General features: G+C 45.9%; 1 protein-coding gene and 1 long non-coding RNA gene across 2 annotated transcripts in view; one reads left to right on the top strand and one right to left on the bottom strand.

Annotated features, from left to right (window-relative positions):
- Positions 1-3,267, bottom strand: part of LOC308495914 — a 5,722-nt gene extending 2,455 nt beyond the window's left edge. The window contains exons 1-2 of the long non-coding RNA XR_013993077.1: positions 2,544-3,267; positions 450-664 (exon numbers count right to left, since the gene is read on the bottom strand). This is a non-coding gene — a long non-coding RNA (uncharacterized lncRNA). The remainder of the gene's footprint in view (positions 1-449; positions 665-2,543) is intronic.
- A 167-nt stretch (positions 3,268-3,434) lies between these two features.
- The window catches only part of TRAM2 (translocation associated membrane protein 2), a 75,853-nt gene continuing 56,192 nt past the window's right edge, over positions 3,435-23,095 (top strand). The window contains exon 1 of the mRNA XM_081033299.1: positions 3,435-3,688. Within this exon, the coding sequence (XP_080889425.1) occupies positions 3,569-3,688 (120 nt within the window). The 5' untranslated portion in view covers positions 3,435-3,568. The remainder of the gene's footprint in view (positions 3,689-23,095) is intronic.

Here is a 23,095-nt window from a genome sequence, read left to right on the forward strand (position 1 = left end):
TGTAAGATATTTAAAGTATACCATGTGAGGACTTATATATGTATACATTGAAAGTCACACTTGTTTTATATCATGACATTCAAAACCATTACAATCCAGCTCTACCTTAACTCTTCATAATTCATCTCCTACCCCATTTCTACATTCTCTGTCAGTAAAATCCTTCTAGATAGAGGTCTAGCCCAAATGTCTTCTTCCCTATGCCCCAGACAGAATTAAGTTTACCTTTTCTTTGCATTCATAGGTTATACATTTCAACTTGTTCTTTGAGTCACCATCATCACAGTGACTTGTAACGATGCCTCTATCTCTTCTAAAAGATTATAAGCTCCGGCAGGGTTATTAGTTACCTCTTGCTGCATAATCAATGACAAGATTTAATGACTTAAAACAGCAAATGTTTATTGTCTCACAATTGCTCGGTGTCAGGGAATTTGGGATTGGCTTACCTGGCTGGATCTGGCTCAGGGTCTCTCACGAGATTGCAGTCAAGAGGTCAGCTGGGATTGCAGTCATTTGCAGGTTTGACTGGGGCTGGAGGATCTGCTTTCAAGATGGCTCACTCACAAGCCTGGCAAGTTAGTGCTGGTTTTCAGCAGCGGGCCCTGCTTCCTGCATGTGTACCTCTCCATAAAGCTGGTTGAGTATCCTCACAGCAGTGCAGCTGGCATACCCCAGAACAAGTGATGCAAGATGAGAAAAAGAAAACCAAAACACCTTTTATGACCTAGTCTTGGAAGTTGCACCATTACTTACTAGTTGCATATTCTATTTGTTATAAGTGAGCCATTAAGTCCAGTTCACACTCAAGGGGGTGGGGAGATTGGTTGCCACCTCTTGAAGGGAGTAATATCAAAGAACTTGAGGATGTAGTTTAAAACTATGACACATGGGTTGTCTTATGTTTCTGTCTCAGTAACTAGCACAGTGTCTGGCACTTGGTAGGTACTCAGTAGGCGTTTCTAATGAAATGGGTGTGTTAAAGGAGAAGATATTAGAGGCAGGCTATCCATGGGTAGTGAGTGTGGGCCAGGTGAAGAATGGTGGAAGTGGGAGTTGGTGGGAGATGCTGAGGTCAAAATTCATAGGCTCCATCACTAATTGGATGAGAAGGGTTGGGAAGAGATCCATTTTGGGTTGAAGATGGTTTTGAAACTAGTACTTAGAGACGGCTGTGAAGTAGGCGTCTAATATTTCCTCCATAGGGTTTCAAGGTAGTGAAATATCAAACCATGCATCTAAGGACCCTATGTCTAATTGTTCATTTACATTTGTAAGGGCCCAGGGCTGGCAGTCAGCAGTATGGGCACTGGTTAAGCTATTTCCTTTCCTTTAGGTTTCTTATATATAAATGTGGAGGTGTAATAACTAACTGCCTCCCAGGACTTTCAGCCTAAACTCTTAATGCTAGGAGGTTGACTACATCCCACCTTTTGCAAGAAATTCCCACCACAACATCCTTTATGAATGCTCATGGGGAAACACTAGGGAACTATTAGTTTGAACCATCTGAAATGCCGGTATTCCAGTTTTGATCTATAAAGAAACCAAGTTCATAGGGTTCAACTTAATAAAGATGGCTGCAGTTTGAAAATTTGAATACTAAGGAATAAAGAAATAAAATGGAGTCACTACAGTCAAGCTGCTAAATTACTAAAACCAAGTAGGTTGAGGTATGAGGAAATGATTCTATTCTTGTTTTATAGCCTGGGAACTTAAACTTCTGAACTTTCCAGCCCTGCATCAATGCCTGGACATACATCAAACCTTCAGATAACCCTCCGATTACCCCCTGAAGGACTAAAGAAAGAATGTTCACGTATCCAGACCACTCCATCCAGGTCCACTATCCAGACCACCGGTCATCTAGAGGATTACCATCTCAGACCATTCCAGAAGCTAAGGATGAAGGACTGATTCTTTTCATGAACGTACTTTTTACTGTAAGAACCCTCAGCTTTTCTTTCTTCTTCAGGAACACCTTGGGTATTGCCCAGTTGTGTTTCTGGTTTGCAAACCCCAACACCCTTGACTAAATTTTTATCATTTATTTCTAGCCAAAGCCTCTTGATTCATTTAAGTTTGGTTGGCAACACCTTTTCACAGATGAAAAATTGAGATGCTCCAGAATTCTTGATCTTTCTGTTCTTCATAACACTAAGGTCCAACTTTAGGAAAGGTCAGTCTTGAAATTAAATGACGTTTAGTTCAATATAGGCATCACTCTCTCATTTTCTTGTTAAAGGAATGAAAGACTGAAGACAGTATGCTAAATATTGAAGAGTCAAGAAACTCAAGATGTAAAATTTATCTAGGGACTCCTTAAGTCCCATCTTAATCACGTTTCCTACACTGTACCATTTTTAAGAAATTGTATTTACTTAGAAGTGAAATAACCATGGGCCTAATAAAAGAGTAAGAATTTAATAGTTCTTTGTTCATTTTGTATTTTTGCACATCTAAAAAGTGTTTAGTTGACTCCTTTATTATTGGTGGGAATAAATCCAATTATTTGCCAATATAAATTAAATTATGAAAACTACCTCGTGTCCTTTCCCGGAGTACTTTTAAAACTTAATGTTGAACACTTTCAACGAGAAAATTCTTTTTCTTCGTCTTCCGTGTTTATTCTTCCACTTCTTCAGATCAATTAATACTGGAGGTCGGGCAGGACGGGTAAAACGAATTTACACTAGTTCAAGTCTCAAAAGTTAAGAAAGCAAAACTGCACCCACCCATCCACTCCCCACACTTGGAACGCAGGCTCCCCGGGCAGAGTCTTTTTGTTTGTTTGTGTGCTGCATATTCCCAGCAATCTGAATCACGCCTCGCTCACTGCACGCTCTCAATAAATACTGGATTAACCGTCCATTCATCTATCCTCCATGCAGGGCGCTGCGGACAGTGAGAAGGCCGGCGTGCAGATTCCCTCCCTGCAGCGAATCCGCACCATTCTCAGCGCCCCAGGGCCACAGCCCGCAACCCCGAGAGTTTCCGGCTGTTCGGCCCAGCCCTCCGCGGGCCCGTGCCTCCCCGATCCTTCCCTTCCCGCGGAGGAAGGAGCGGGCGCCGAGGAGTGGGAAACCTGGGCCCACTTCCTGTCCGGGCGGGACAGGGCCAGGCGTCCGCGTCCCCTGCGGCCTGCTCGCGCAGCACCGGCGGCGGCCGAGCCGCGACACCGGCAATGCGATGGGGTGCAGCGCGGGCGCGCAGCCGCGGGCGCCGGGGCCGAGGGGTCCGGGGCCCGCGCTCGCCAGCCCCGCCCCCGGCGCGGCCCCAGCGGCGAGAGGGTTAAGCGCGCGGGAGGCGGGGCCGCAGCCAGCCCTGCGCGCAGAGTTGCGGGCCGCGGGTGGGGAGGGGGCTGCGGCCGGGGGCGGTTCCGGGCGGCGGGGGCGGGGGCGGGCGGAGGAAGGGGGCGGGCCCCAGAAGTTCTTGGGCGCTAGGCCGGCTGGCGGGAGGGCGAGCGGGCTGCGGGCCGGCGGGCGGACCGGGCCGGGGCTGGAGAAGTTTGCGCTGCGGCTCGTGAGCGCAGGGTGCGGGCCCCGCCGGCCGCTGCGCGCCCGCTGCCATGGCTTTCCGCAGGAGGACGAAAAGTTACCCGCTCTTCAGCCAGGAGTTCGTCATCCACAACCATGCGGACATCGGCTTCTGCCTGGTGCTCTGCGTCCTCATCGGGCTTATGTTCGAGGTGAGCGAGACTGGGGAGGGGGTGCCCTTTCTTGCGCGCCGCCCGGGGGACCCCTGCAGGTCCCAGCGGTCCTTGTCTGAGCTGGAGCGCGGGGCTGCCATGTACGTTATCCGCACCCCCGGCTTTGTGCACTGTACCCCCCTTGGCCTCTTAGTCAGCCCAAACACCGCCTCCCCCCAACCCCCAGCTCCGCGCTGTGCCAGCCGTGCCCTGCTCCGGGGACCCTTGGGCACCCACTCTATTCTGCAGCTCCCTCTGCAGCCCTGAATCCCAAGCCTGGCCTCGAATCAACCGCAGCGCTGCCACCCTGGCCCGACCAGTGGGGTTTCCTTTCTGGTGTCCGGGAGCCAAGCCCGGAGACTCCCAGACCCGCAGTCATTGCACAACTCCCTCTCCCAAGCAGTGGCTGCCAGCTCTTCTGGGCTTTTCCAGTGGGAGGGAACCCGACCCTTTCCCACCTCCCACCTGATTTTCTCGGTCTTTTGCATCCTTAGCTCCGGAACGTGCTAGGGGTCTTCACGTGTGGCCCTGGCCCCATCCCAGCAGTGCCGTTCTGCCTTCCTCCCGCCTGCCCCCTCGCCCTGTTTTTTGCTGTTGCCTAAAAGGCCAGTTTTTATATACCTTTTATCACTCTGTGGACTGTTCCATTAGGTCCATTTGTGGTGTACCCAGAGCTTCTCCCCGTTACAGAGCCAAGGAGAGGGATGGGGATACTCTCTGCCTTTAGGGGGAAGGTGATTCTCTCATAACTGTTGGATTAGGGCAGAGAGGATGGGGTCCTACCCCCAACAGCAGTGTGCGGGTGCAGGCCTCACAGAACAGACTTTTGTAAGCCCCATCGGGTCAGGATCCCAGGGGTCTGATGGGAAGGACTCCCTACCCCCAAGAGAGAGGGAGAAAACTGTGATATTCGAAAGTGAGAAGAACTAGAGGAAACTGAGTATAGGGCTTGCTGCGGTGTATCTTGTCTCAGAAGTGAGATAGGTGAGTGACACTCCCCTTACTCTCACAGTGGTCTTCTCTGTGGCCTCGCCTTGTCCTCCCTTCTGGGTAGGGTTGCTTATCTGCATTCTCAGGAATGGGTTAGGAAGCTGTAACCATTTGTAAACTGCCTTGGAGATGGAGGATTCCTACCACGTTTCCCCGAAAATAAGACCTACCCAGAAAAGAAGCCCTAGCATGATTTTTCAGGAGGACATCCCCTGAACATAAGCCCTAATGTGTCTTTGGAGCAAAAATTAATATAAGACCCGGTCTTATTTTCGGGGAAACAAGGTAGTGTGGCTAATTTCTCCTTCTGTATCTCTCTGTCTCCACATTCCCCGTTGCCTCTCTAACGATGTCTAGGGTCCTAATTGGCCGGTGAAGTAGTCCCGTGTTTACATTTATATGGTCGCCAAGACAGGGTTAGATGTGTGAATGTGTGCTTCACTGGGATTCAGGGTCTGTAGGAAATAAACCTGACACTAGGATTGGGGTCTGCTCTCCAGCTTTTGGTAGTGCTTCTTTACTTCAGCCCCCTCCCCCTCCTTTCTCCCACTCTACAGCTCTCATGGTATATTGGAAAGGATGTTGTCAAACCAGGGTGTCCCTGTGTCCCCGTCCCTGCTCTGTCACCTAGTCTTTCCCTACAGCCTCAGTTTCCCCATTGTTAAAGAGGTTGGCAAAACCTATCTTCCTCATGAGATGATCGTAATGTTTACTGAGATCATGTAAGCCGCAAAACCATAACAGATTCTGCAAATGTGAAAATACAAGTCACTTGCCACTGAAGCCCTGTTATTATTTATTATAATAATAGCTTAATGAACTAAGACAGAATTTGTTTTGTCCAGCCAGTACTTTCTGTCCTATTTCTGTCCTATTTGTATCTATTTGCTGTCCTCCATTCTAAGAGGCCTTCCAATGCCATATCACCAGTCTTGGAGGGTGTGGTTAGAAAGACACACGTGACAGCTGTAGACCTCACGGCCACATGCTTTGCAGCCAGCAAAGTCTCTTGCGTAGCCTTATGGCTGTCTCTACGGTTTCTGTCATTTGTTAAGGTTTGTGGCTCTACCTGCTTTATCTTTACTCAAAAAGCGCTGTGTAGTGTTTGAGCTTGGTACCTTCTGCCCTCCCTCGTTCTATAGTCTTAGAAAGTCCAGTGGATTAAATTAAACCTGGAACTCTGTGGGAGTTGAAAAGTGCTAGGAGCCCTTTCTCCGAGTACCTGACAGAGAGAAAGTCCCAGGGTGGAAAAAAAACAAACCAATAAAAAAACTCCCCTCCTCCCCATCTTGGGACTGGACTGGGGCATGTGTGGAAAGAGCCCTGACGGAAGTGCCTGCAGGCTCCCTCTTCCCACTACCCTCATCCTGTAGAACCTTAGACCCACACTTCTGGGCTTATAGGGTAGGAGTCTCCTTCTCTGGAAGGTGCAGTGTGGGATTGCCAGTGTGTGCTGATCTGGGAGAAGGAAGGCTGTGCAGGAATTCCCTTATGAAGGATGCGTGTTCCTCTGTGCTGGGTACGTAGTAGATCCTACCAACTTACTCTCCACAGATAGATATTTTGGGGGAATTCAGATTTTTGGAACTCTGTTCTCCCTACCATATAAGAGCAGAAACAGCTGTTACTTGTCTAGGGACCTCCGAAAAACACATGTGGGCATCTTCCCATTTGGAGTCAAGTCGGGGGTGATTCTTCATAACCCAGCACAGGACTTACTAGGTGTCACTTAGGGTCTTCTCGGTTCTCCCTTGGAGGTGTGGTGTGTATGTAGAGATGCATTTGGGGGGAGCAGTCCAGCACTTAACACACTTTTCCCTAGAAGTGAGGACAGAGGAGGTGGAAGAGGAAGGGGGCAGACAACGAGAGAGGAGAGGACTGCAGGCTCCTGGGTTTCTAAGCTGGGCACAGCTTGGATTCCTTCATTCAGAAGCTGAGTCAGGAAAACTCATTTATAATTCTTCCCACAAAGGGAGTCTCCTGGCCACTCCTCCTTCGGGGGTCCCCTGCCCAGTCTGCCAATGAGCTGGGCCCCTCTCCTCTGACCCCAGGCAGCCTCAGCTTGGGTCCTAACTGGTCTCCATCTCATTCTTGCCATGCCCTTTCCCCAGTTCACTAGTCAGTTAACCATCGTTCTGAGGGGCTTTCATTTCCCCCTCAGGGACCCCAGGACTTCAGTTCTGTCCCCTGGGAGATGACTCCACATTCCTTCCTTTGGGATCACTTCCTTTTGGGAATACACATGAAAGGGTGACTCTCTCTCCTTTTGGCTTAGTTTTGGGCCATGCTAAGATACCTTCTCCCATTTCCAAGGTAGGGGGCAGGTTCTTTCCCCTAAACCCAGGTTTTCTTTCTGTCCTGCAGGCTCTTTGGAATAGAGCTGTTGTATGCAGCCACAGCACTGAAAAATGTCAGGAATGTGGAGCTTTATTTTCCCCCTCCTTCCCTTCCAGCTTTCTCTTTCTTAACTCTGCTTTCCCGAGAGGTGGTACAAGGGCAGTTTTCTACTCAACAGTTTGGTCCTTCAGTCCTCTTTCAGGAGGAGTCTGGCCTGGCCATCCTTCAGGGTTTGGGAGGCCAGTTTGTGTGTGTGTGTGTGTGTGTGTGTGTGTGTGTTTCTGTGTGTATGTCAGATTTGAAAGCAGTCTCTCCACCCACCCTCTTTCCCTTCACTTTCCACTGTCCCGTTCAGTGCCACGTTTCAAACAGACACAGGCAGGGAAAGAGGGAAACTCTCATTAGTAAATACAGAATGAGAAAAAGGGGGTTCATGGAACAGAGAGAAAGCTACTTACACATTACCTCTAAAATGTCATTTAGAGACAAAAAATTTGTTTACTTTAAAGCTCATTTTCAGACAGTGCTGGTCTTGCAGCAAGGAAGTGTTTCTAAAATTCTGGGCCCGTCATTTGTAAGTTTGGTTCCTGTTTGGCCTTTAATGACTTAAGGGTTTAGGACTTAGAGGAATTTTTGGGTAGTGGCTGGTGTTTGCATTTTAATTGTTTTGGAGCCAAGTGTGTAGAGCTACCTTTTCTCCAGGAACCACCTTCTTCCCTGTTGCTGACTGACTGCAGGCTAATGCGTTTGCAGCATGTACAGTGAGAGCCCATTGCATCACACCTGTTAGCACCTGGGTTCCTTGGCACCAGTTCACATCCTCCCAGACATACCTCTAGGCAGCATCATACAGGGAGGTTTCTGGTCCTGTCTTTTTAATATTAGTGTTACAAAACAGCCCTGCTTATATTGTTAATACAAAGAGGTATGTAAATGGCACAGCTGGGCCTCTGTGGACATACATTGTCTTTCTTTGACTTAACATCTAATGCACTTTGGAAGATATTCCTTTGCCAGCTTTTATAGTTTCTGGCTTTCTGCATCTTCCTCTCCAGCCTCTGACGTAGTCCATCAGTGGTGTTCTAGAGAAATTAGTCAGGGGAAACCGGGAAAGGGTTGCTGATTCTCTTGGGTGCCCTTGTTCTGTGGCTGGATTTTTACATGCATTGCTCAGTGATCTGAGCAACAGAGCAGAACTTTGGAACTAGTTTCTCTCCTGGTTAAGCATCACTCTGTCCTGTGGAACATAAGGCCCATTGGTTATGCCTGTTTTTTCCCTTGGCAAAATGTGATACCCAGAAAGGCGGTGTTAGTGACGTTTTAACCCTGACTGATACCTGTTTGGCCCAGTACTGTGCCTGGCACGTGGGCATTAAATTGATGGCCTCAACAGCCCCACTGATGATGATTTTATAGGTTTCATGGTCAGATCTGTGAGTACATGTTCCCCCATCAGACCGGCTGGTTGGGTACCCCAGCTTTATTTCATTCTAGATGTGCTGTGCTTTGTGATGAGCCCTTTTCCCTAAGTTCTCCAGTGCTAGCCATTTGCTTTGCAAAGGGGGTGATCGTTCTACCCTGGGGTCCCTCTTTTCCTCAGGGAACGTGTGGTGTGGCTGTTCTACATGGTTTCTCTGCCATCCATCTCATAAGGACATAGGCTGTATGTACTAGAAGGTGCTGTGCTGGAGGAGGAAAAACCATGATGAGGCAGCCCGGCAAGCTAAACAGGGGCCACTTTTCTCTTGCTCCCTCTGTTGTCTGAACCCTCAATTGCTCCTTTCGCGGGGGCACTGTTCAGACCAGTCGCAACAGAGCGTCTTAGTTCTGACTGTTTGTAGAGTAACATGTGTTGCTATGGTGAAAACTTCACTCTGGCAGGCATGAGCTCCGTTTTGATCTGCTTTGTCGTGGGGAAAGGCCCCAGAAATCACTCTGTGGCATAGCTGATGTACCTCCTGTTCCCACCCTGATAAATGACAAAGCCGGAGGGTTGATAAGACTGGATTAGAGTTCCCAAACTACAGAAGTGCTTTCTAATCAGTGAGAGCACTATTAGCAGGCTTTGGTGGAACTTTCCTGATGCTATCTCTTAACCTTTTTATCCAGCGCTGTGTATCTGGTATCCATTGGTACCTAATGGTTAAAGAAAGGGGAAAAAAAGGAAAAGAAAACCGTAAAACTACTAACATGGCTCCTGACACAGCCTCTTATTTCATGAGCAGACCTTTATCTTTGACACAGTCTAATGCTTTGCCTTGATTTACCTCCAGTGTCTCAAATGTTCCCCCATAGAAGAGAACCAAATCTAAGTCACAGCTGGTTAACGTTGTGAGCTAGCTGTGTGCTTTAAAGAGCTTTGCAAGACGCTCTTCTGGAAGTGTAGGTTCACACAGGTTCCTTGATTTTCAGCAGAGGAAATGGAGCCAGATTGTGAGCGCAGGGCTCTGAGGTCTCTGGAGCCCCTCCCTTGAGTTTGTGGAACCCAGGGTTAGGTGAGGCGCTATTCTGTGGCTCTCCACCTGAGCCACCTTGCCTCTTGCCGGCTTTTCTCATTTGTCTTCAGGGGTTGGCAACACCTTACAGCTGCGAAATGCTTTCCTAGCTTTACCCTGGATGGCTTTCCTAGCTTTAATCTGGATGGCTTATAGGGGTTGTCATACCCATCCAGAGCCTGGCTTCTAGAAGAGAGACTTGGCCAAAGACCATCAGCCCCAAATTAGAGTTGGAGCCAAAATAAGAATTCAGCCACGTCTGGCTCACATTTAGAGCTCAGCCCCGGTGCTTCCATGAATGGAGTGTCTACGGAATGTAGCCACAGGCTGCTTTATTTTTCTTTGTCTGAGTGGAATCTGTTTATTACCTGGAAGTAATGTCTGTAGGTCATTATTCCACTTGGAAGCTTTTCTGCCTGGAACAATCATTGAAATTTGCATCTCCCTGGAAGAGACTACAGAGAATGACCCAAATATGTGTATATCACATGTGAACATAAGCGAATGGGCAGAGGCTTTGACTAATACTATAAAAAAACACAACTGCCTGTTAGGAGCCAATATCTGTGTAAGAGAAGCTGCCTCTGGCTGTTTTGTTTTCATTGCCCTTATCATCAAGTTAATTTTGTGGCCATAGCTCAACGGCACATCTTTTCTTCGCATTTTACAAGTTGAAGGGCTAAAGGGAAACCTAGAAGTCATCAAATAAGATCCCCACCTCTAGAGGCTGGGAGATTTGCCCAGGACAGTAGAGTGAATATTTGGCAAACTTGAGGCTTGAACCCGCATCTTCTGACTCAAGTCTAGTACATTTTGCTCACATCTGCCCATCGGCATTCTAGATGCTACCTTTGAATGCCAATGTATGTGTAGAAGCCTTGACAATGATACATTTTCTTTTTTTTTCTTTTTCTTTTTTTTATTAATTTATTGGGGTGACAATTGTTAGTGAAATTACATAGATTTCAGGTGTACAATTCTGTATTACATCATCTATAAATCGCATTGAAAATGATACATTTTCAAGTGTTCTGGGTTTATTTAGTTGGCAGCTGTTTGCTGAGTGCCTGCTGTGTGCCTGTGTTGAGCTCTGGGAATGCAGATGAATAAGGTAGGGTCCCCTGTCCTCCCAAAGGTCACAGTGTGGTAGCGTAAAGCTGATAAACTATTTGTGGGTAGGAGTCAGGTCTTGAACCTGATGTACGTGGCAGGTGCAACTTATAGACTGTTGGGCCTCAGCCTCAAGCCATTGGTATTGGTGGAAACGGGGTGGTTTCTTGAATTGAGACCTAACACCCTGAGTGTGGGCTTGTCAGTCGTCAGAGGACAAGAGTGGCAGTCACTCTGAGATGTCTGGTGAGGCACAGCTGGTACTCGTGTACTTTACAGCTTTGTAAATCAGTGAGCTAACCAAAGGTTGTGTGTGTGTGTGTGTGTGTGTGTACACACGCGTGCATGTGTGTGGGCGCATGGGTGCAATTTTTAGTACTGGGAGGCCTTTATTGATTGAAACCGTCCATATGGCTTCTTAAGATTTTAACTATCAAACTCCAAACATGATCTGTAATGTTCCTTTTGTGTTGGTGGAGGTGACAGTCACACCTAGGGTGAGAAGGACAAAATTCTCCGAGCCTCAGTTGCCCTGTCTTTGAAGTAGGGAGAGGGTTTCTTGATAAAGCTCCTGAATTTTGCAGGTGCAGAGTATCAGTCGTCAGTTTGTTCCTTCGTGTTTATTATAAAGGTATAGATATTCTCTTTCTATAGAGACTTTTAAACAGAGACTTTGTAGTGACTCACTACCATTAGGAAGACTTATATGTCTTTTGGGGAGGCAGAAGGGTGTGCCCACCTCAGGATGAAGGACAGGGACGTAATGTTTACAGACGTGCCCCTACTTCCTCTGTTGACCTCCCTGCTTGCTTTGCGGCATGCCCAGGACCACACTAGTTGGTCACCAAGTGTTTACGATCTGGCTTGTGTGCCTGCTGTGGTGCTGGAATCTGCCAAATGATAGCGTTGAGAGTCAGTAAGAATGTAGAATGTGGCGTTAGGTTTAGAGATGCCAGGGGTGTCTTATCAGCTCCTTTCCTGAAGGTTAAGAGCAGTCTGGGGACTCCTGACCTGGAGAAGCATTCCTAGGATAAACAGGCCTCCCCTCCAGCAATTCCTGGAGTCCTGCAGGAAATGGCAGGGCCTGCTTCACAATGCCTGTTTCCTGCTGAGAATTCCTCACAACTTTTCAGACCCAACACTTCTGGAGTTTTGAGTATGTTTAGTTTGTAGTCTGACTTTGCACTGGATCGACTTTTGACTTTGCACTGGAACAGCTTTTGACTTCGATGGGCGAGAAGGAACTGGTTTGTAAGGATTGTGTGACTGTCGTTTGGAAGAGGGATGTTAAGGTGGAAAGGGATGGTTGATAGCTGATTTTTTTTTTTTTTTTAAATTGCAGTTGGGTCACTGGTTTGGCATGAAGTGTGAACATGCATTCTTCTTCCAGAGTGTTGGAGACATGCGCTGTGGCCTGGGCAGTGAGGTGTGTGGTGAAAGGGGTGAGGACAGGGACCTGGGAGGCCTGGTTCTTGCCCAGGCTTTGCCACTAAATAGCTGTGTGGCCCATGGTCAGCTCCTTCACCTCTCCACTCGACTCGCTTCCTCCGGGTGTCAGCTATTGTATGGCGCAGTCTTGTCTTCTTAGTGTGGTTGCGCAGACCCGGGCTGGAAAATGTGTATCAAACTCAAGTGGCCATTTAGAAATTGGGAGAAGAGGGAAGGGGGCAGCTCCCCCCAGCCATATAGGTTTAGGATTAGTCAGAATACAGTTGTGCCTCAACTGGGTTTGTGTCTCAACTTCTACTCTTGGTTTCATTTCTTATTTGAGTTGAGATCAGTTTCTAGCCTAAATTTGGGTCTGACATATAACATAGCTTAGCAGAACCAGTGATGGGGAAGGAGAAAATCCATATATTAGAAAGGAATCGTCAGGGGTGGGGGAAGGGGTCGGCTTGTGACTTCCGTGTCAGAGGCCCTATGGCCTCTCCAAGGCTGACCAGGGGACCCAGGATGAGCAAGAAGAGGACACTGCCCTACCAAGTTAGGTTGTACCATACCAATTCTCTACATGTGGCCTGGGGCCCTGGGCTTGAATGTATTTTCTTATTCAATGATATGCTCATCACACACACATCCACTCATCTGTGGGCGTATTTTTGTTTCAGATAGGGTGAATCTAGTGTCTGAAACCTGACCTGTGATCTGCTGTTCCCAAACCCCACACCCGAACAGTACTCTTACTGCTTTGCCTGCCAACTAATACGGTTACTTCTGCAAGCTCCCACTTCATCTGGAAGGCCTCTCTGCAACTGCTCGGACCAAATGGCGTCTTTTCTTTCTTAAAATTTTGAGACTGAATTAAAAACGGTATGGGGTGGAGAAGATATTAGAGGACATTAGTGCTTAATTACATTCTTCTGAAGCTAGTTTCAAGGAGGAGTTATCCATTATATTTAGTGTTTGAAATATCACAAATTTTCCCTCACCAAAATTAGTCCACACCTGTGCCATTCAATAGGTAGCTACTGGTCACATTTGGCTATTTAAATGTAAATCATTAAAATGAAAGGAAATTAAAAATTCAGGTCCTTAGTCATGCTAGCCACATTTCGAGTGCTCAGCAGCACAGATAGAGAACATTTCGATCATCGCAGAAATGTTGGACAGCGCTGGTCTGTCTACACATTGCTTTCTGAGTGTTTATTTTTATAGATATAATAGTAAGGGATCCTTGTGGTGTGGTTCTGTCAGGGGACTGTTAGGTGGCCAGAGTATAAATTCTGGTTTGCCATGCCCTAGCAGTGTCATCTTGGTAAATTATTTAACCTCTCTGTGCCTCAGCTTCCTTGTCAGTAAAATGGGGATAATAATATGCCATCGAGTAGTTGGGACGATTAGAAAGTTTAATATAAAATATGTTAGAAATATTACTACAAATACAGCACTTCGGAGAAGTCCTGGTACAGAGTAAAAGCCCAATACATGTTACTTACTGTTCTTATTACCTTTGAAAAGTGTTGGAGTGATACCTCAACTGTACTCTTTGTAGCTGCTCATCATTTGGAACATAAAAATGGGTGCAAGGGAGGTCAGAGCAGCCCGATAATGGCCCTGAACCCATGCTCTGACACTGGGTATGCCATGCCGAGGCCAGTGGCCCAGGCCCTTGCCCACAGCCCATCTACACTTACCTTAATAGAGTTATAGGAAGCTTGCTTATCTGGTTCCCAAGACTACGGAAGAAAGAGGAAGTTAACACGGGAAAAGTGGTGGGGTAGGTAGACTGGTGGTAGCTGCCAGCTGGGAAGGCTATTCATTATTAAATACTTCAAAGTCATAAGAAATAAAAAAAAAAGCCCACAAATACCTGTCATCCTATAAGAACAAACAGCTTCAGTAGATTTTGAGTTTATTACAGTAGACAAGTACAGTACGGAACTTGATCGTAATGATTATCTGTAGTTTCATGAAAAAGTAAAGGTATACAGTACACTCAGAAAGATTTTTAAGATTTCCATCCACAGTGATTAATGTTAAAAGTTTCCATACCCAAATCTTTAGCAATGTGGAAAATTGGGTTATCCAGAATGATTCGGCCCTAGAAATTTCTGGGAAGCCACAGTGAACAGAGTTCTTAAATAAAAGGCAAAATTGGTCTGCTGTGCGGTGTACTTTATTACCCAAGAAATATGAAAGAAACTTTTTTTGTGTGGATCTTCTTATCATCCAGACTGGGAAATATCTCCGTTCAACACGATTCAACCACCGTCCATTAATAAATTTTTTCTTTTTTAAAATCATTCAGTAAATATGCCTCCTCTATGCAAGACACTAAGATCTGAAATGGAAGCCAGCTAACATATTTGTTGACAGAGGTTGTTTTAGAGTTTCAAAACAAAGAGGATGAGCTGCGTCTTAGCCACTGTTCCTTGAGTTTCCTGGGTCCACATAGTTGAGGCATGACAGTTATGGCCTTGTGAGATTGTCACTGGCCACCTACCACACCTTTAGCTTGCAGCTGTGGCCACGTGTAACTTGATCAATGTTACTGGCTTCTCAGTCGCACCAATCGGGTTGTTGCTGACATGGCCCAAGGGGTGTGAGTCTCAGTTGATGCTAATCTTTTGCCCCTTCATTCTACAAACATTGATCAAATAGTGCTTTTGTGCGAGGCCGTTGTTCTAGCTTCTGGGAATATAGGAAAAGGAAACATTCCCTAGTTACAGGGAACAACCTTACCATCTAGTAAGGGAGACAGGTAAAGGGAGTCAAGTACAATCACTTGACAATGAGTACTGCCGTTGAGCTGCCATGTTAGTTTTCTGGTTCTAGCACATGGTGGTGACACCAAGTAGTGGTCTGCTAGAGGGGATGCTTTGGGAAAATGGAAGAGGGGTTCCTAGCTCAGGAGGAGTGAGTGGAGGCTGGGTAAGGCAAGGGAGAGCAAAGGAAATGAGAGGGCACCAGACAGAGGTGAAAGCACAGAGGTGAAGAGGGCTGCAGCTGGTGTGGGTACTCAGCCGGCTTGTGTCATAGGATGCCCTGGAGGTGGGGTGAAGGGGGGAAGGAAAGGAAAAGAGGGGAGGAGGGGCCAGGTCATGCAGGGCCTTGTAGGTCAGGTCAAGGAGTTGAGACTTTATCCTGGAAGAAATGCGGAGAGAGTTGGACTGGACAGGACATGATGAGTTTGCTTTGGAAACCATGTGGAGGATGAGATTGGAGATGACGTGTGTGGTCAGCAGGCCGTGGCCCCGATCCACACACCTCCTCCCACTGCCCCTGCCCTGAAATTTCAGTCTCCATCCCAACCAGGAAGTATGCCCTCAGACCCCCACACCTGAAGTCTCCGGTGTTGATTCAGAGATTGCTGACATTGCAAGGCCTCCTGTCTCCCATCTCTCTTTCCCCATCTGCTGTAGGTGAGCAGCAAGGCAGTTGTGTGGGGCGGGCAAGGACCAGTTAAAGCTGGAGGGAGAAACAGCGTTTCCCTAGACCTTATTATAACCCTGAGGCATCTGTTGGTGTGGCGTTGCCCTTGAACATGAATATCATTCTTACTGTCTTGCGTTGCCTTCGCGTGACTTGATTACTGAAGCGTTCCTTGGACTTGTTAAAAAGGTATTTTTTACATTGAATGTGATTTCTAATTTTTTAAAAAGTAGGGCCTCAGCTAGGTGGACCATCATTTCCCCTACCTTTTATTATTTAGCTAAATAAGCCATGTAGAGGCTTGCATTCAAGTACCCTGGCCTTACTCAGGACGCTGGGTTTTTTCCAGTATTGGAGGGAGGGGAGGACTTTTTCTGGAGGCTTTTCTAGGGGTAGGTGGGGATGGGGAGGGACATGGGGGATTTGGCTGGTGGACAGAGTAACGTATGTAGCCTTCCTTCACAAAGTATTGAGCACTCACTATATGCTAGAGTCTACTTATATTTTGTCAGGAGTACCTAACAGGACGGCAGTAAATAATTCTTTGAAGTGTGCTTGACAAAATGAGGACTAGCTGATCTGTCATGGGCCTTCCATCTCTAACTTTTGTCAGACTCCTGAAATAGATGCAATGTGGTTTTCCCCTTGTCTGATTCCTAGCACCCTTGTGCAACGCCTGGGGGTCTTCTTAGCAAGGCCTATTGGTCATCATCCACGATTTCATTAAATGCCCTCTGCGTACCCCCATGATGGACCGTAGTTTACATAGTCTCCAGAAGAGGTTAATCAAACAGGTGCATATGTCAGAACAGAAACCCCCAGTCATCACTTCTCCTTTGCCTCGTCCCCCATATCTGGTCACAAAGTCCCATCGATTTTACCTCCTGAATTGGTCCTCAGCCTCTTGTCTTGACTCCTCTCTGGTCCCTCATCCACATAACTACCACTGATTGTCCTCAGACGCAGAGCTGAGCATGGGTGGCCCTTACTGCAAATCCTTCCATGCTGCCCACCTAAAGTCTGGGCTGCTTAGCACGGCATTCAAGGGTCCCCCAGGTCTGACCAGCCTTTGTCCTCTGCACCTCACTTAGGCCCTGCCCCTGCCCTGAACCATCATCACAAACCACCTACCTGTGGTTCCTGAACCTTCCCTCTTCTTTCATGCCTCCCTGCTCTTATTCATGCTCCTCCCGCCCCCCGCCCCCCAGTCTTTCCCTTTTCATCTGACTCCTCCTCCTTTCATGCCCATCTCTGGTACTGCACAGGCATCGCCTGCTGAGGATGCTTTCCCTGGCCTTTCTTAAGACCCTAAGAGTTCATTCCCGCTTTCTGTCTGCCTCTGTATGTCTCTTGTTTATTCATTCAGCCAGACTTAGACTGAGCATTCGCTCTGTGCCAAGCACTGTTCTTGGGGCTAGGAGAAAAGATGAAAAGGCAAAGATCCTGCTGTCACAGAGCCAAGAGTCCTTAGGGAGGTGACAGTGTCATTGCTGCTCTTGTGTGTACGAGGTGCAGTGTGAGAGTCAGGGAAGGGAGCATACCGCTCTGGGAGGGTTAGGGACAGTTCATTTTCAAAAGGAGAAGTTTGGGCTGGGCCTGTGGCCTGAGGGTGCTGGTCAAGCAGACTTGCTGAGGAGAGGGATTTCCAGGCAGAGATGACATGTGTGAAGGATAGAGAAGGGGGAGGTGGAGAAGGCAAGTGGCTCTGTGTTGTCAAAGTGGGGTGGGGGAGGTGGGTTTAAGGGAGGAAGTGATGGAAGATGAGTCTGGACTGGCGGGCAGCATTTGGGTCATGAAGGCCCGTGTTCCAAAGTGTGGACTTGCTCCTCAGCTTAGGTAATAGGGAGCCACTGAAGATTTCTGAGCACAAGATGATTTGGTCAGATTTGTGTTAGGAAGGTCACAGCTGGCTCCTTGCACTTGCTGTGAGTCCCCTCAAAAAGAAGGGGTTGCTTCCCATTTTCTCGGTGTCCTCAGCACCTCTGTGCCTGACGCGTAGTTGGTGTGAATTGGTGGAGGATGGTCCAGGGCAAACACGGGACAGTGTGTGTCTTGCATTGCTTTTCTGTTGCTGCAGGTCACTTGCAGATTTGCCATTCACGCTGTTTCTTCTGGGCTCTCGGGTAACCGGTAAGAGGTGCTTGTGAACACATGCCGATTGCTGGCTACTTGAGCATGTGCATACAGACAGGGAACCTATAATCTTAGCCTTTTCTTAAAGCTTAAAAAAGAAATTTTTTGAATAGGTAATCTTTGGTACGACAGTCACGTTCAGAAATCAAAAACGTTAAAAAAGAATACATTAAATAAAAAAAAAAAGGAATACATTGAGAAGTGTCCCTGCCCTACCTCTTCTCATCCAGTTCTCCTCCCCCATCCCCAAGTAGCCACTTTCATTAATTTTTGTGTATCCTTCTTTGGTTTATTTATGCAAACATAAGCAGCTATAGATGTATGGTGGATTTTACATATCTACCTATGTGTGTGTATTCCTGCCCCATTTCTTAGGCAAAATAAAGTGTATTATGTGCACAGCTCTGCACCCTGCCTTTTTCAGTGAACAAAATAACCTAGAGATGATTCCATATCAGTACACAGAGAATTTCCTCATTCGTGTCAAAGTTGCATAGTCTTTCATTTTGCAGGTTCACCGTAATTCATTTAACCAGTCCCTTTTTGTGAACACTTGGATTGTTCCAATGTTTGCTCTTATGAACAATGCTACGATGAATAGCTTGGTACGTACATCATTTTGTACCTATACAGATATATCTTGGAGCGTATTTTCCCCAATGTGGAATGATTGGATCCAAGAGTAAGTGAGTTTGCATTTTTTTTTTTTTTGATACTGACAAAGTATCCGTGTCCTTTCTAAATCCCTTGGTTCAAACCAAGGAATCAGTTAGCCATAGACTATTTATCATGTATCCATGAAAATACGCAGTTAAATACTAAAAGCTGTGCCTGTGTCTGCATTGATCACCTTGTTCACTGTTTTCATCTCAGCATTCCGCACACTCTTCTGTGTGTAACAGGAGTCCGATTATATTGTTTGGCATGTTTGGGTCGTGGGGGCTCTTCCCTATTGATGATCTTTCAGCCCCTCCATGATGTTTCTCTCTCGCCTTTGGCCCTTCATACAAATTCTTCCCTCAGGACACTCTTCCCTCTTTTCCCTTGGCCAGTTGCTCCTCATTCCTCAGATGACAGCCCACTTTTTCTGGAAGTCCCTCCTTTGCCCCTGGGCAGGGTACTTACTTCTGCCTCAGCATTCCAAGTTCCCTGTCACAGTTATTGCCCCACCTCAATGGTGTGTGGCCTTGACACTCTCCACGGCTTGACTCTAGGGCAGGAGAAAATCTGGCTCACCTCGTGTCTCCAGCACCCAGTACAGCACGACATTCTGGTGGTTATCATGTAATATTCTTTCAGTAAACAAGTGATAAAGGAGAATTACCAATTGATAACCAGCTCTCAAACATTTGTTTTTCCTTATTTAATTGAGAAATAATTCAGATATCGTAAAATTCACCATTTAAAGTCTCCAGTTCCAGTGATTTTTAGTATATTCACCATGTTTTGCGACTATCACCATTAGCTAATTCCAGAACATGTCCGTCATCCCCTTCTCTCCCAAGAAACCAGTTAGCAGTCACTTCCCATCATTCCCCGACTCCCCAACCACTAATCTACTTTCTGTCTCTTTGGATTTACCTATGCTGGACATTTCAGGTAAATGGAATCATATAACATGTGGACTTTTGTTATTACCTTCTTTTACTTAGCTTAATATTTTCAAGGTTGATCCATGCTGTAGCATTTATCAGTACTCCATTCCTTTTTATGACTGAGTAATATTCCACTGTATGCAAATGCCACATTTTGTTTACCGATTCATGCGTTGATAGGCATTTGGGGTGTTTTCACCATAGTAGATGAATAATGCTGCTATGAATATTTGTGTACAAGATTTTGTGTGGACATAGTATTTTTAATTTTATGGGTGTTACCTAGGAGTGGAATTGCTGGGTCATCAAATAATTTTAATAGGGAAAGGAACCAACATTGAAATTATATTGAACAATTTGTCTTTGATCTGAAAATTGTATCTCAGGGCCAGCATTGTTGCTCATTATTATCCAGGCTTCACACAACAATGCTGGCTATTGAGAGTTCTCTGTTTAATAGAGGACGGCCTAATAATCACTTGTGATTCAGAGACAAATATTGTCAGTTTACACAACAGAATTTACTGAGGTTTTACCACGTGCACTGTGCTCTATGGAGATGCCAAAATACACAGGACCCAGCTCTTGCCCTAAAGCCATCATTCATTTCATATAACCTAAATATCCATCTATATTAAACTGCTTAAGTAAATGATGGTATAACCATACAATGGAATACTCTATAGCTGTTTAAGAGGATAAGGTTTTTCTTTATCTATTGAGACGGACTGATGTCTGAGGGGAAAAAAAAGTAGATTATAGATTAGTATGTATAGGATGAGCCCATTTTAATAAAAACCTTATGTTTATTAATATATATGCACAAGCAAAATCTGGAAAGATCACAGCAGATTGTCAACGTTGACTGTTTCTAGGAGATAGGTTATGGAAGACTTTAACTTTCAAAGTTATATGTTTCCCTTCAAACATTTTTTTTTTTTTTTTTTTTTTTACAGTAGGTGTGCATTGCGTTTAAATTCATTTAGCTCCCCACAATTCTATTTTGGGAGAAAAGAAACTTGAAATAAGAATTATATTTGACTCACTAGATACCAAGGTAAGATGTAATATTATGTATCAGCATATGACTAAATGCCAGATAAGTTTGTGGTCAATATTGTAGTCTTATAAGCTGTGTAAGCCCAGAGATGAGAGAGCTTTTAGGTTCTGGCAATCAGAGAAGGTTCATGAAAGAAGAGTGGGACTTGGCTTGGTCCTTAAAGGATGGTGACATTTGTGTAGCACTTCACATTTTATAGAATCAAAGATAACAAATGTGTATTGAGTGCTTACCTGGTGCCCAGCATTGAAATAAGTGCTTTACCTGTATTCTCTCATTCAGTCCTCACAGTGGATACATACTATGATGACTCCCATTTTACAGATGAGACAACTGAGGTTTAGAAAGACTTAAGTAACGTGACCAGGCTCCCCTTACTCATAAATGATCCTTGATCTGACATCAGAGCCCAAGTTCCGTACTCCGTTTTAAAGGGAAGTAGACTGAGGCCTAGAGAACTGAAATAACTTGCCCAGGATCACCCTGTTAGTAAATTGGGGAGCCAGGATCTCAACTCAGGAGATTCCAAATAATCCATCATGTCTGTTATACTAATGTTTCCTGAAATCCCTGGGGCTGGTAATGGGGAGGCTGGGAGGTTCTGGGTCAGAGATGTATGTGAAACTCTTCCTACCATGCCCCCTTTCTTGGAGATTCACATGTCATATAAACTTACTAAAATAGCATCCAGTGTTTCTCAGGCCTATCTGACCATCTTTTTCAAGTGGTATTTAGTAATGGCCCACAAATCTCATTTTGTGAAATACCATCCTCCCATCCCTACAAGGAGGTACTAGTGCAGGTGGTTTCCCAGACAGGGTTGGAAGTGTGTAAGGAAGAGTGTATTTGTTGAATTATTGGAGTGGAGGTTCCTGACTGGATTTGGAGCCACATCTCTAACCACCTACACATTTTATTGAGTCTTTCTGGAAGAAAAGACTAGTAATAGAAGTCATTTTATTAACTTCTAGCTGGAAGAACCTACTGAGTGTAATATTTTCCACCTCTTTGTGTCTTTTTGTCCCAGTAAATCATGATTCGCTGTTGATAATAGTTATCTAATTAAACTGTCAGCCATACTTCTTAAACTCAAATTATTCAACCCACACTTCACCAAATTTCACACAGTGAGCATTAGAAGTATCTAAGTGCCACTATCTTTCTTTTTCTGTAATATGTGCTATTAATTTTTTTTAATTGTAGTAAAATATACATAACATAAAATTTAGTATCATAACCATTTCTTAAGGGTACTGTTAAGTACAGTCACATTGTTGTGTGACCAACCTCCAGAACTCTTTTAAATTCATTTCACAAACATTTATTGAACACCAGTTCCTGAAGGTGCCAGGGACACCGAGCTGATGAAGATACACTCCCTGCTCAGGCTAATGAGGAGGAATGATGGGTAAGAAAACCAGTGGTTACAGTTCAGTACGGCCAGAGTTATGAGGCGCTCCTGATGGAACTGTATCCTAGGGGGACTTCTGCTCCTAGGATGGGACCACACTACCACCCAGTGCTTCTGGGTTCCTTCTCTTCTGGCTTCCTGTTGGCGACCTGCTGATTGTTCTTCACCCCGTCATTCCTTAGAGTAGTTGTGCCACTTTGGCTCTCCAGAGCCTGGGGAGAAGTTGGTGGATTTTGCCTGTGTGAGAGCCAAGCTCTGGAGCCGAGCCACGTGGCCTGGGGCGGGGGCAGGGTGGGAGAAGGGTGCTGCTGCCAAACCCAGAACTTCACCAAACCCCAAATCAACGGTTTGCCCAAATATAGTCTCTTAGACCTTCCACCCGTCGTGTTTAAGCTAAATATACTGTCCTTCAGCTTGCAAGGTCAGCTTCCTCCGGGAATGACTTCCGTGATTATTACTAAGTGCCTTTAGTCTGTTTTCCTACTGAAAAAAATGACTGTGGTGACGTGGCCAAAGTCCCAGACTAGGGGCATGTGTAAAACTAAACAGATTGGAGAGGACTGGGTCCAGGTCTCTTTTGGTTTTGTGCATTTCCATGGAGACCTCTTGAAAGTGAAAGACAGTCGTGGCATTCTTGTATAGTACATAGAGCTCCTCATAGAGAAGGTTTATTATGATGATTAACTCGCGGGCTCTCTTTCCCCTGGAAAACAGGCTGCAGGTTTGAGGCCTTAGCCATCTGGATGTGTACCCAGAGTCTCCATTTCACGGTGCCAGATTGTGCTGGGCTTATAAACACCGTGAAGTGGGTACAGGTTGAGAGTGCAGCCTTTGAATTTAAATTGCCTGATTCTTACAGATACATAGCTAGATACTAGATCACTTGATAGCGTTACTTAACTGTGCCCCAGGTTTTTGGTCAGTAAAATTGGAATGAAAAGAATTGTGCCTTTTTCACTGAGTTGTTGGAAGGATCGAGTCAGCTAATAATGCATGTGCAGAGCCTGACATCCAGTAAGGACGCCATTGGTGTTAGTTACTCATGAATGTATTAATTAATTGCATGACTGCTGCATGCAGCCATCATTCGGCAGCCATTTTTCTGTGCCTCTCATTTTCGTGTTATAGTTAATGCAGAGTTTGTACATTCACCCTGTACCAGATACACTTTTTACATTCAAACGTTGCTGTCTGGGCCACCAAGACGGTTAAGACATGTGCAGGTCGAGTCCATTGGCTTCTCCTTGGTGAGTTCTGAGCCTGAGCCCCCAGCCCACGGTCCTCCCCATGAGCACCCTCCCCCAAGTCCCTCAAGCCCCAGAATTACCTCTCATCTTTTCCCTTTCTCAGAGATCAAATGGCTTCAGCACTGCTGTCTCCCTTTTCCACGTTGAAGAAAACTAT

This window comes from Rhinolophus hipposideros (genome assembly GCF_964194185.1).
Source record: "Rhinolophus hipposideros genome assembly, chromosome: 3".
Taxonomy (NCBI): Eukaryota; Metazoa; Chordata; class Mammalia; order Chiroptera; family Rhinolophidae; genus Rhinolophus; species Rhinolophus hipposideros.